At 40.6% G+C, this 13191-nt stretch overlaps 1 protein-coding gene across 1 annotated transcript in view; it reads right to left on the bottom strand.

Moving 5' to 3' along the window:
- Positions 1-4552: 4552 nt before the first annotated feature.
- Positions 4553-13191, bottom strand: part of LOC138141909 (SLAM family member 9-like) — a 29260-nt gene continuing 20621 nt past the window's right edge. The window contains exons 3-6 of the mRNA XM_069062803.1: positions 5901-6197; positions 5403-5522; positions 5071-5162; positions 4553-4636 (exon numbers count right to left, since the gene is read on the bottom strand). Of these exons, the coding sequence (XP_068918904.1) occupies positions 4553-4636; positions 5071-5162; positions 5403-5522; positions 5901-6197 (593 nt within the window). The remainder of the gene's footprint in view (positions 4637-5070; positions 5163-5402; positions 5523-5900; positions 6198-13191) is intronic.

Genomic DNA, 13191 nt, shown 5'->3' with positions numbered 1-13191 from the left:
CAAACTACCTGCTCTTTTTTTTGTTTGGTTTTGTTTCCTCTTTCCCATTGTTCATTCCATCTGATACAATCCTTTTTGATAATCTGACTAATACCTAATGTGAAAGTATTTGCAGATACTATACTTGATTTTATGCCACCATGGGGGGGGGGGGGTGGAGAGAAAATTTGAAACTCAAGGAATTGTGGAAATGAATCTTGTCAACTAAAAGTAAACAAATTAATAAAGACCAAAAATTAAAAAAAAACAATTATATTAACAATTTTGTCAAACCTTGGTTACAACATTCATAAGACATGACTAACTAACCTCTGCCTAAAGACATTCAATAGCTGAAAACATAAATACAAAGAAAGAAGAAAAACAGTCCCTATTCTCAAGGAATTTATGTTCTAAGAAGGAAACATAAGAAGGAAAGCTGAGAGATGCCCATCAGTTGGGTAATGACTGAACAAGTTGTGGTATATGAATGTAATGGAATGCTATTGTTCTATAAGAAATGATGAGCAGGCAGATTTTAGAAAGACCTCGAAAGACTTACAAGAACTGATGCTTAGTGAAGTGAGCAGAACGAGGAGAATAATGTACACAGTAACAGTAACATGATGCAATGATCGACTTTGATAGACTTAGCTCCTCTCAGCAATGAAATGATCCAAGACAATTCCAAAAGACTCATGATAGAAAATGCTATCCACATCCAGAGAAAGAACTGGTGGAGTCTGAATGCAATACTATGAAAGCATACTATTTTCTTTTTTTTATTTTTCCTTTCTCATGATTTTCTCCCCTTTTTATGATTCTTCTTTAACAATAGGACTGATGCAGAAATACTATCACTATGATTAATATTAATTTTATTAATAATATCATTACTATTAATAATTAATATTATAATAAGTATAATCTATTTTGGGGAGGTGGGAAGGGAGGAAGAGAGAAAAATTTGGAACTCAAAAATCTTAGAAAGTGAATGCTGAAAACTATTTTTACATGTAATTGGAGGAAATACTATTAAGTGGGGAAGGAAATAAAAGGGAGCCGAAGATGAAATATTGTGGGGGAGTGAATAATTTGCAAGTGTCAGGAGCCTCTAGAACCTTGTGAAAAGTAAAGAAGTAATCATGGCTGGGTTGAGTATCTTCTCAAATGGAGGTTCCAAGAAGGAATTCACTAATTAAAAGAGGGGGCCAGTAGGTAGAGGCATCTTCCAGGGTGAGAAGAACTTTTAGGCTGAGGAATCTTCCAGAGGGAGAAGACTGCTTGACAGAGTAGAGAAGTCCAGAGAGTCAGGAACAGAGCCAGGAGAGCAGTACAGGAGAATAGTCAAAATGGCCAGCTTAATTCACCTATAGCCAAGATACAATGAGATTTTCAAGTTCAAATGTTTTTTTCAACATATTATCAATCAATCAATTGGTACTTATTTCTTAGACAGCTATTATTTGCCAGGCATCACACTAGGCACTGAGTATAAATATACAAAGAATTAAGCAACTTTTACTCCTAATGAACTTACATTCTAATGGTGGAGATAACATATACGCATAAATTTGTACACAACATAAATGCAAAGTTAAGAAACACAAATATATACAAAGTAGTTAAGTACAATGTAGTTTGAAAAACCTTCAGCAGATCCATTTATCCTTGGTTGTTATGGCCCTATATCTCTCCTGTCTTGTGGCTAAACTCCTTGAGAAGACCATGTAAAATAGATCCCTTTACTTCCTTTCCTCTTACTCTTTTACTCTTATTTCTAAACTCTTGGAAGTTTGACTTCCCACTTCATCATTCAACTGAAATTACTCTCTCCAAAATTACCAGTGATCTCTTAATTACCACATCTAATGGTCTTTTCTCAATCCTCATTCTTCTTGACCTCTCTGAATCCTCTGACACTGTCAATCACTTTCTTGTCCTTGATTCTATCTTCTCTCCATTTTCTTAGCACTGCTCTCTCCTGATCCTCCTACCTATGTGTCCATTCCTCACTCTTCTTTGTTAAAACTTCATCCAGGTCACTATCACTAACATGGGTGTCCTCCAGTACTCTTCTCTTCTCCCTCTCTCCAGACTTCATTTGTGATCTCATCAGCTCCCATGTTATTATCATAACTTATATTATAATTATAATCATTATAATTATGATCTTGGTTCACTTCTGGGCAATTAGGTGGTACAATGGATAGCATGCTGGGCCTGAAGTCAAGAAGATTTATCTTACTGAGTTCAAATCAAGCCTCAGACACTTAATAGCTGTGTGGCCCTGGGCAAGTCACTTAATCCCGCTTGACTCAGTCCCTCACTTGTAAAATGAGTTGGAGAAGGAATGGCAAACTACTCCAGTATCTTTGCCAAGAAAACCCCAAATGGAGTCATGAAGAATCAGACACAACTAAAAAATGAACAATTCTCACTTCTGAGTACTTCCCTCTCAGCTCATTATCTTGTCTGCTCCAACTCCACAATGGTTGCTTTGTCCCATAAAGATCCCCCTCCCCACCTGCTTTCCACCTTCCCTTTATGTGTTATTCACCCATTAAAATATGTTTCTTTTTTTTTTTTTTTTGCTTTTTGGAGGGCAATTGGGGTTAAGTAACTTGTCCAAGGTCACACGGCTAGGTTTTCTGTGTGTGTGTGTGGGGTGTGTGTGTGTGTGTGTTAAGTGTCTGAGGCTGGATCCGAACTCAGGTCCTCCTGACTCTCAGGCTGGCACTCTACTCACTGTGCCACCTAGCCAACCCTAAAATAAAAGTTTCTTGATAGTAGGGACCATCTTGTTTTCTTGTTTCCATAGCCCCAGCACTTTTGTATCCTCACTATAAAATGCTTGACACAAAATAAGAACTTGTTAAATATTTTTCTAATCTAATCTATGCAGATAATTCTCAAATCTATTTATCTAGCCCTGACCTCTCTTCTGAATTTTAATCTCCCGTCTTTCTTTTTTTTTTTTTAAGAAATAGGGGTTAAATAACTTGCTCAAGGTTACACGGCTAATTATTTTTCTGTGGGTGCCATGTATCTGAGGCTGGAACCGATCTCAGGTCTCCCGACACTGGGGCCAGCACTCTTACTCACTGTGCCACCTGGCTGCCCCTTCTTTTACTGCTTATAGTACATCTCAAACTGAATTTCCTATAGACATCATAATCTCAACATGCCAAAACTGAACTCATATTTCCACCCAACCCACCAACTTCTATACTTTCCATTACTGTCAAATGTACCATCATTCTTCCTGTCACCCAGACTCACAACCTTGGTGTCATCCTTGACTCCTCAATGTGTCCCAACACCCACTATGTCCAATCTGTTGGCAAGTCCTATCAGTTGTCCCATCACAACATCTCTCATATGTGGTCCCTACTCTCTTCTAACACCATCATCCACCTGATGCAGGCCATTATCACCTCACTAATAGATTATTGAAATAGCTTGTTGCTTGTCTCCCTGCCTTAAGTCTCTCCCTACCTCAAACTAACCCCAACCTCCTGCTTCCTTTCCTAGCAGGAATCATCCCTTAGCAAAGGGGGAGGGGAGGAGATAATAAAGATATCTGTTCTTGCCTCCCTGCAAGACAGCTCTAGACAGACCAAGGTGGACAAAGTTACATGGGGAAAAGTACACACACACCATTTATGTGTGCCGATTGACTCACATATAAAAGATACATTTATGTAATGGGGTCTGAACTTAAAGTGATTCTGTACTCTGAAGGGTAGTTACAAAAGGCTCATGTTAGGCCCCCAGTAAGAGCACAACACTCTCTAACAATAGGCTGAGGTTTGTACTCCTAAGCCTATTCTAGGAAAAATTCTTTTCTCCTAATGGCTCCCATTGCACACTCAAGCCACAAACAAAGGGGAACCCAGAAATATAAAGATAGAGTCAGCCACAAGTCCTTATGAGAAATAATATTAAATCTGGTAAATGTATTCTTTATCAGAATAAATTTAAGAAAAACCTAAAAGGAAGTAAGGCTGGAGCAGAGTAGGGCTTCTTCTGATGTTCCTCTCTTAGCCAGCTTGTTTTTCTGTGATCCTGCTACTGGGGCAAGCACCCTCAACAAAACAGACATGCATCTTCTAGTTTAACTATTTAGCCTCTCACAGTCTTAAAGAAAGGAAGTAGAGATGTGCCAGTCAGTAGCTGCTGCCAAGTTCACACTACTGTGTGGGACAACCTCTGTCTCTCCCTTTGTCCCTCCTCATTCTCTTCAAGAGCACCCCCCAACTTCCACTGTAACCATGCCTAAAAAATTCCATGCCCTCCCCCCTGCAAGGGCTGATCTCAAGTTAGTTTCCTCTCTGCCCAAATTAAGAATTATAAATGCCAGATGTTTTGCAGATGGCCCACCCTTTGTCAGGGGGTAGTTACATGTGAATGAGAAGATCTTAGGGAGTCAGACAGGTAGGGGAAATACTTTCAAATACATGTTGGGAGAGGGGTTAAAGGCTTGTATGTTGGGACCCTGAGCTCCCTTTTTATATCCTACACCAGCTTAAATGTCTAGAACCTCCCCAACTATATCCCCACTACCTGAGCATTATTGGGGTGTCTTCTGGGTCTCACTGTAAATGGTAGTGGGAAGTTCCCTCTCTGGTGGCTGCTGCTCACAAGCTTCTTGGCACTAGAAGATAGGAAAGACATTGGGACTTGAGTAGTAGTGGAGGAACAAAATTGGAGATTTGGGGAGGGACACAGAGCCAGGTCTTTAGCAGGGACTGGAGAAACTCATGGCAGTTTATATTTATTTTGTGTCCCTACAGCACATAGCATTGAGCCATCTGTATCGGAGACCATAGGATGGTCATAGAATGTGTTTGACTTTGGGGAAAATTTGGGTCCAAAGAGGGGCACAATGACTTCCCCCAAAATCACAAAACTAGAATTCAACTGAAGTCTCCTGGCTTCCAGGTCAGTGCTCTTTCTGCTACAGCACCCTGACTTACCTTTTGTGTCAGTAAGCAGAAGAGGGCAGAAGGGACAGGAGGTGTGATGCCTGTGGGAGCCAAGAACTAAAAGGCTTCAGGGAGCTGTTAGGAGTTCCCAACCCTCAGTCACCTGGTTCTGGACCTCAGGAAGCCGGTCTGGATTCAGCACTGCATATTGGATACTGATAACACTATTTCTCTGATTCTTTGAAGAATCCATAACTGAATCAATAAATAGAGAAGACAGGTTTGATTCTCCCCATACTCCACTTCCCCCTAGCAGAGACCCAAGGCTCCCTGCCTCAACTTCTTCTGTCTGACATGTCTCCCTCCCCCCACACCCCCAATTTAGAGCAAATGCCACACCCATCACCCTTTAGGCACCACTCTTGTCCAAAACTAGCAGGGGAAGGGCTCCTAATTAAGAAGGGAAAGCAGAGGATCCTTGCCTTCAACCAATACCTTCTTTCTTTTCTTTTCCTCTGCAGATACACAGTCCAATCACCAGAATCTCCAACCATATGAATGGAAGGAAAAGTCCAATCAGCCAGTGCTGCCGTAAGAGATCTGACATGAACCAACCTTTAGAGAACAGGAGATATAAGAACAGGAAGGAAATGGGAGAGACACCGATTTAAAGGGGAAAGAGATAGAGACTTTACTGACAGAATGGTGATAAGTGGCCAAGAGAGGGGAGGGCAGGGAAGCAAAGTTCAGACCTAATTTATTTCAGTTCACCAGAAATTAAGTACCTGGCTTCCTGAGGGGATAGTGATACCTTAAACAGAAGTATCTAACTGGAGACTAGAGAAATGGTGATGGTAAATGACCAGCTCTCTGCCCCTTTCCCCAAGGCCCCCAACTTATATATCTCTTCTTTTCTTCCTCTTTGATTCCTTCCATACCACCAGCTCCACCCTGCATCCTCCCCCCTCCGCCACCCAAGAAGGCCACACTCACTTGAATTCTCACAGGCATCATGAAGGTTTAAAGTGGATTTTTTCTGCTCTGCAGGATTCTTGACTATGCAGGTGAGAGAAGAATCCTGGACACTCCATGGCAGGGACAGATTTAGTATACTAGAGTTAGAGAGCAGCCCTAGACTCTCCTCCTGTGGTAGCATGGTAGAGACATCTCTACTTTCCCAGGCCACTATCACCCCCTTAGTGTCTCCCATGACTTCACATGCTAAGGTGAGGTTGCACCAATTTGACGTCAGCAAATTTGAGAGTATCTTGATCTTGGGGAAGATGGGCTCTGAGAACAAAAGAGATTATAATATATAATATTATATTAAATTCAAACATAATAGGGGACTGGCCAAATCCAGCCCTCACAACCATGAGCAGCTTGTTTGGTCTATATAATCCCCATGGCAGAGATGGACTTTTAATTTTCTGTGGAGCCAGAGTGGGTGTGCGCTGGAAAGTCAAAAGTGTCCAATCTTTTCTTCCTGCCTGGCTAGGTCAAGTGAGGAAGATGAACTATGAGATTCTGTGTGAGAAGGGGCCACATAGCCTCCTCACTGGATGTGCCACGTGGGCTGTGAATATGGGCCTCTATTCATTTTCTCATTGCATTTCTTTACCGATTTCAGGTGGAGTATTGGAGATGACTTTGTGAACTTCTGAAGGTTGGGAGGGCAAGCCATCCCAAGTCCAGTGACAAGAGTCTAGACCAGAGTTTGCTAATTGGTAACAAGCAAAACTCCAAGGAATGAGAGCCAAGCCTAGGGGTACCTAAGATACTACTGCTCCATTGCTTATGATGAAGGTAGAAATGAATTCAGTGCAGTGAATGTTCACAGAAGCTATTCTAAGCCTGTGTTTACTCTCCCTCAAAACTTAAGAAGTCTAAGACAGAGTGTACCCCCTGGTTTTGGGGGGTGGGTTGTACATCTGTTATTTTCTCAGAAAATAACCCCTTGTGAAGGCTAAGTGGTGAAAACTGGTTCAATGATACTGAGGAACTATTTATTGGCAGTAATCCCACTGAAGTGGGAGCTTGAGCCAATAGCATTAGAAAGCAATCTACACACCACCCCCAGTGACTCAGGGATTCCTCTAGAAACCTGAGGACATGTGGTGCCTTGCACTGGCTCTTAACTCACCAATCTGAGTAAGAGTTGGAATGAGAATCCCCAGAGCTTTGTAAAAGCCACACAAAGATCAGAGAAGCTCCTAGACAAGGTTCTACAAGTGTATGATTAAATTATACCAAAGTACTTTCTCCTCATTTTTTTAAAGATGAAAACAGAAACCATGGAAAGGAGTAAGACCCAGGTGAACCAAGAGAATCAGAGGCAGGATGTACTCTTTTCCTTTGCCTGCTTGGTGGTATTTCCCAAGGGCAGTTTGGCAACTCTTTCAGAGGCATGAGAGAAAGGAGAATAAGTATTTACTAAGTGCCTACTATGTGCTAGGTAGGTGCTGTGCTAAGCATTTTACAACTGGTATATCATTTGATCCTCACAACAACCCTGTGATTGAGGAGCTACTATTATCCCCATTTTACAGTTAAGGAAACTGAGTCAGCAGTTAAGTGACTTGCCTAGAGTCACCCATCTACTAAATGTCTGGGGCCAGATTTGAACTCCAGCTTTTCTGACTCTAGGCTTGGGGCACCAGCCATGGCACCAGCTACCTCTGAGGAAGCTCAGAGATCAACTAGTGTCACCAGTTACTCCAAAAATCCCCTCTACACAGCACTTCTTAAACTGTGAGCCAAGACCCATATGGAGTCACAAAAAAAATTTGGCAATAGTAAAAGGTTTCTAAATGTGCAAGGACCAAAAATTAAAAATCAAACATGTAATGAATCCAAGGTGTTTCTGGCAGCACTTACTCATGTTGCATTGTACAACTTCACAGCAGCCTTGGTTCTGAACACAAAGTGTGGGTACTTCGCACTGTATATGCCCTCAGGCCACACAATGCCAACCAACACTGTCAAAACATGAAAAGGGATCTCAAGTAGAAAAAGTTTAAGAAGTCCTGCTCTACAACATCCCTGATAAGAGATCATCCTCTTGAAGCTTTTTCTTGAAGAACACTAATGAGGGGGAAAGAAATGCTTCCTGAGGCAGCCTATTCCTATTTTGGGATGATTCTAATTATTGGAAAGTTTCTTTTTTTAAGCAATTGGGGTTAAGTAACTTGCTCAAGATTACATGGCCAGTTATTTCTGGGTGTGGTGCTAAGTATCCGAGCCCGGATTTGATCCCCAGGTCATCCCGACACTGGAGCCAGTTCTCTTACTCACTGAGCCACCTGGCCACCCCTGAAAGTTTATTTCTTGCTGCAAACTTTGTTATTGTTAAGTTATGTCCAATTTTTCATGACCCCATTTGGCGTTTTCTTGGCATATGTACTGGAGTGGTTTGCCATTTCCTTCTCTAGCTCATTTTACAAAAAAGAAAACTGAGGCAAACAGTGTTAAGTGACTTGCCCAGGGTCACACAGCTACAAAGTGTCTGAGACTGAATTTGAACTCACAAAGATGAGACATCACTTAGCTGCCCCACATGCAGGTCAAGAATATCAAGGGAGTTAATAAAAAAATGCAAAAGAAGGTAGTCTAGTTGTGCCAGATTTAAAACTATATTGTAAAATGGCAATCATCAAAACTATTTGGTATTGGCTAAGAAATAAAGTGATGAATCAGTGCAATAGGTTAAGTATACAAGATGCAATAGTAAATGATCATAGTAATCTATTGTTTGATAAACCCAAAGACTCCAGCTTCTGGGATAAAAACTCACTGACAAAACCTTCTGGGAAAACTGGAAAAGAGTATGGCAGAAACTAGGCATAGACCAACATCTCACATCCAAGATAAGGTTGAAAGGGTACACAGTTTAGACAGAAAGGGTGATATCATAAAGAAAGTAGGAGGGCAAGGAATAGTTTACTTGTAAAATGGATGTCTGATTACATTAAATTAAAAAAAAACTTTTGAACAAACAAAACCAATCCAACCAAAATTAGAAGAAAAGCAAAAAGCTGGGAAACAATTTTTACAGCCAGTATCTCTGATAAAGGCCTCATTTTTCAAATATATAGGCAACCAAATCAAATTTATAAGAATACAAGTCATTTCCCAATTGAAAAATGATCAAAGGATATTGTAATAGTAAGAGAATTTGAAAATCCCCTTGTATTGACAAGCTGATAGGTACTTAGCACTTACTTCCAAGTTCACAATTGTGTCAAATATTAAGACCCAGAACTTGTGAATCCCACAGTGGGATGGATTTCCTGATGTAACAGGAAGGGCCTGGAACAGGGAGGAGCTATTACCTTACATAAGGTATTAGCACAAGCTGGAGAGTCAGAGCTTCTTGGAGCAAGCAGTTGGAGGCTGAGGAGGAGAGGCCCAGGCTGGAGAGAGTGATTTTGATTTTGAGAATGGAGCTTATGGTGGCAGAGCTTCTTCTGAGAGCCAACCAAAACGTTTGCTGAGAGCTTCCGAGAACCACCGGAGCTGCCAAGATTTCCAAGGGCCAGCTGGAGCTACCGTGAGTGAGAGGGGAGGATCCCTGCTTGAGGGAACCTTTTCTGTTGTGAAGGCTTGGGAATGTGGGTGTTCACTGCATTAACCACGTGTACCAACTTTGTGATTACTATAATGACTTTGACTTTCTGGTTCTGAGACTTGGTTTCCTGGTATTTGAATAAGGACTCGAGGTGGACTATAGACTGTGAGCTTCAATATGGAACAGGAACTTCATGGAGAGCTGGACAAGGAACTGGGAGCTGTCTGCCTTTGAACTCAGGTGGCAGTTGGTTAGATTTGGGCAGGAGCTGGGACCATGGAAGAGGAAGCATAGAAGCTGAGAGCCTGCCTCAACTCAAAATGAAAAGACCTCTCCATGGGTATTTAATGCTGACTAATGAGATTGTAACTTATTTGTGACCTAGGGGTGGATGGCCTTTGTACTTTCCACAACCCCTTAAGTGGATACTTAGTAGTGACTGATGTGATGATATTGTATCTTAATTGCACTAGGGGTGGAGGACTTTGACCTTTGTACTTTGTGTCAGTTAAGAAGGCTTGCCTCCTTAAGGGTGATTGAATTAAGGATTTACTAAATGAAGGACTTATTAAATGAATGTTATCTTTTGTTTAAAACTATGTGACCACTTTGGTGAAAACTATGTGGCCATTTTAGTGATAAGTTGTGAAGTTAAAACATTCTGAATGCTGTACTTTGTTTACTGTGGATGTTTTGCTCTAATTTGTTACTAAATAGAGAGTTCACTTTACTGTGTAATCAGAACCTTTAAAGCTGTTCACAGCAGCAGTCCTCTGGAAATCTGCTCATGCTTGGCTTTACAGATATCAACAGGCAGTTTTCAGATGAAGAAATCAAAGCTAGCTATAGTCATATGAAAAAATGCTCTAAATCACCACTGATTAGAGAAAAGCAAATTAAAGCAACCCTGAGGTACCACCTCACACCTGTTAGATTGGTGAATATGATAGAAAAAGAAAATGATAAATGTTGGAGAAGATGTGAGAAAATTGGAACACTAATGCACTGTTTGTGGAGTTGTGAACTGATCCAACCATTCTGGAGACCAATTTGGAACTACATCCAAAAGGCTATAAAACTGTACATACCCTTTGACCCAGCAATACCACTTCTAGGTCTGTATCCCAAAGAGATCATGAAAAAATGGAAAATACCCACATGTACAAAAATATTTATAGCAGCTCTTTTTTGTGGTGGCCAAGAATTGGAAATTGAGGGGGTGTCCATCAGTTGGGGAATAGCTAAACAAGTTGAGGTATATGGATATAAGAGAATACTATTGTTCTTTAAGAAATGATGAGCAGGTGGATTTCAGAAAAACCTGGAAAGATTCACACAAACTGATACTGAGTGAAGTGAGGAGAACCAGGAGAACATTATACACAGTGACAGCAACATTGTGAGATGATCAACTATAATAGATTCAGCTCTTTTCAGCAATACAGTGAACCAAGATAATTCCAAAATACTTGTGGTAGAGAATGCTATACATATCCAAAGAAAGAACTATGGAGTCTGGATGCAAATTGAAGCATACTATTTTCATTTTTTGTTTTTTGTTTCTTTGTCCTTTCTTTCTCACAGTTTTTCCATTTTGTTCTGATTCTTCTTTCACAACATGACTAATGTAGAAATGTGTTTAACATGATTGTACATATACAGCCTATATCAGATTGCTTGCTGTCTGTGGAAGGGGGTAGGGAAGAGAAGGAGGGAGAAAAAATTGGAACTCAAAATATTACAAAAATGAATGTTGAAAACTATCTTTACATGTAATTTGAAAAAAATAAAATACAATTAAGTACAAAAAAATTAATTTGCCCATTTGCAACTTCCATCCATTGCTGTTTTTCTGCTCATTTTGCTAAACAAGCGTTATCCTCTTCAATGATATCTCTTCAAAACCTTGAAGACTTTGGGAGTTTTACTTGAAAATAAATAATTTTGTTCATTGCTTCATTCTCTGACCCTACTCCTCTTTCCAAGGTCTCATATGCCTCAGAAGGGCATGCCCCATAATTTGGAAAACTCTGAACTAGATAAATTCTCTAAGGGTCTTTTCAACTCTAAATCCTAGTTTAGGTAGTTTCATAGGTGAAACAATGACACCCTACCCTATCCAACCCTACCCCCACACACATACATACCATATACAGTCATGAAGACAGTCTAATAGAAAAGAACTAGAAATCTTGTGACTTAGAAGGCTACAGAGAGGTTGAATGGAATGAGAATTGAGAAAAAGCCATTGGATTTGACCATTAAGCAGTTTCAGTAGAATGATGACTTGGGAGTCAATTGTAAAGGGTTAAATAAAGAGTGAGAGGAAAGAAATTGGAGGATGCTATGAAAGATGGCTTTTTCAAGGAGTTTAGAAACAAAGGACAGAAGAGATTTAGGATGATAGTTAGCAGGGATGGAAAGATCAAGTGAGGGGTTTTTGAGACTGGAGGACACATGGGAATGACTGTAGACAGCAGGGAAGCAGCAAATTGAGGAGAGATTGAAAGCGATAGTGGCAAAAACAGAGGAAGCAATCTGCTAGAAGAAATGGGATGGAATGGGATCATCAGTCCCATGCTCACCCTGGTGATTTTATGTTTCATCTCATGGGGTGAAAGTACCCATGGTAGTTACAAGATCTCGATTATTCTCAGAGTAAATAACCATCTATCTCCCTCTAGCTCTGTCCCTAACTTCCCCTAGCTCTATCTCTTTGTGTCTACTTGTAATGTCAATGCAATACCCATAGCAGCCACTATGAATATGCATGCATATTTCTAGGGTAAATTTGCAAAATATAAATAATTCTCTTCCTGAAAGACAAAACCAAAATACTTATTTAGGACATCATTAGAACACCAGGAGGTAAGATTTAACAGGGTACTTATCACTAATCCAGAGGCTACTGACATCTTAAACCTTCTTTCTGTCAGGCCTCCCCACAAAAACAAGTACCTCTAGACAAATTCCTCCTTCTACGCACTCACAGATTGCTTCTCTCTCTCTGCTCCTTGGGCCAACTGCTCCCACTCAGCTTGCTTCTCCCTCTATGGTCTGCCTGCTCTCACTGCTCTCTCTGCTTCTCTGCTCCTCTGCTCTGCTGTTCTGCTCTCTGAGAAAACTCCTCCAGCACTAAGCTCCATGTGACTCAGGTTGTATCAGCAGGTCACGTGTGCCTATTAATGGGCAGAGAAGATCTTCCTATTCCATTAACACTATACCACTCTGACTCATGGGTCTAAAAGTAGAGATAAGATGAATATTGTCCATTAGAATAGTCTCTAAGCCCAATCTGACAGGCAAAAACCTACTTCTTTTCTGAACTTGCTAGACTTTGCAGAGCCCTAGTGAGAGGACTTTGGTATAATGGATTTTTCTTATCATCACCCCACATTAGGAGAAGAAATCTGTGATTACACTGAAGGTGTCATCATCTGCGCTGGGACTCTGATGTTCTTGGTGCTACCATTCATTCTACTGAAACTACCATTCATCATCACCACTTTGCATTAGGAGAATCACTGTGAACCTCAAAGATGTGGCATCACTTGAGTGAAGTGAGCAGAACCAGGTCCTTATGCACAGTAACAGTAATATTGTGCAATGATCAACGATGATTGACTCACAATATGTAAGTATGTAAGCACAGCAATACAGTCATTCAAGAAAATTCCAAGAAACTCGTGCTAGAAAATTCTGTCCATATCCAGAGAA

This window comes from Petaurus breviceps, unplaced genomic scaffold (assembly GCF_028583685.1).
Source record: "Petaurus breviceps papuanus isolate PSGF00001 unplaced genomic scaffold, PetGlider_PUasm1.0 90510, whole genome shotgun sequence".
Classification (NCBI taxonomy): domain Eukaryota; kingdom Metazoa; phylum Chordata; class Mammalia; order Diprotodontia; family Petauridae; genus Petaurus; species Petaurus breviceps.
The sequence above is the reverse complement of the archived record's forward strand: the minus strand, read 5'-3'. Positions and strand labels throughout refer to the sequence as shown.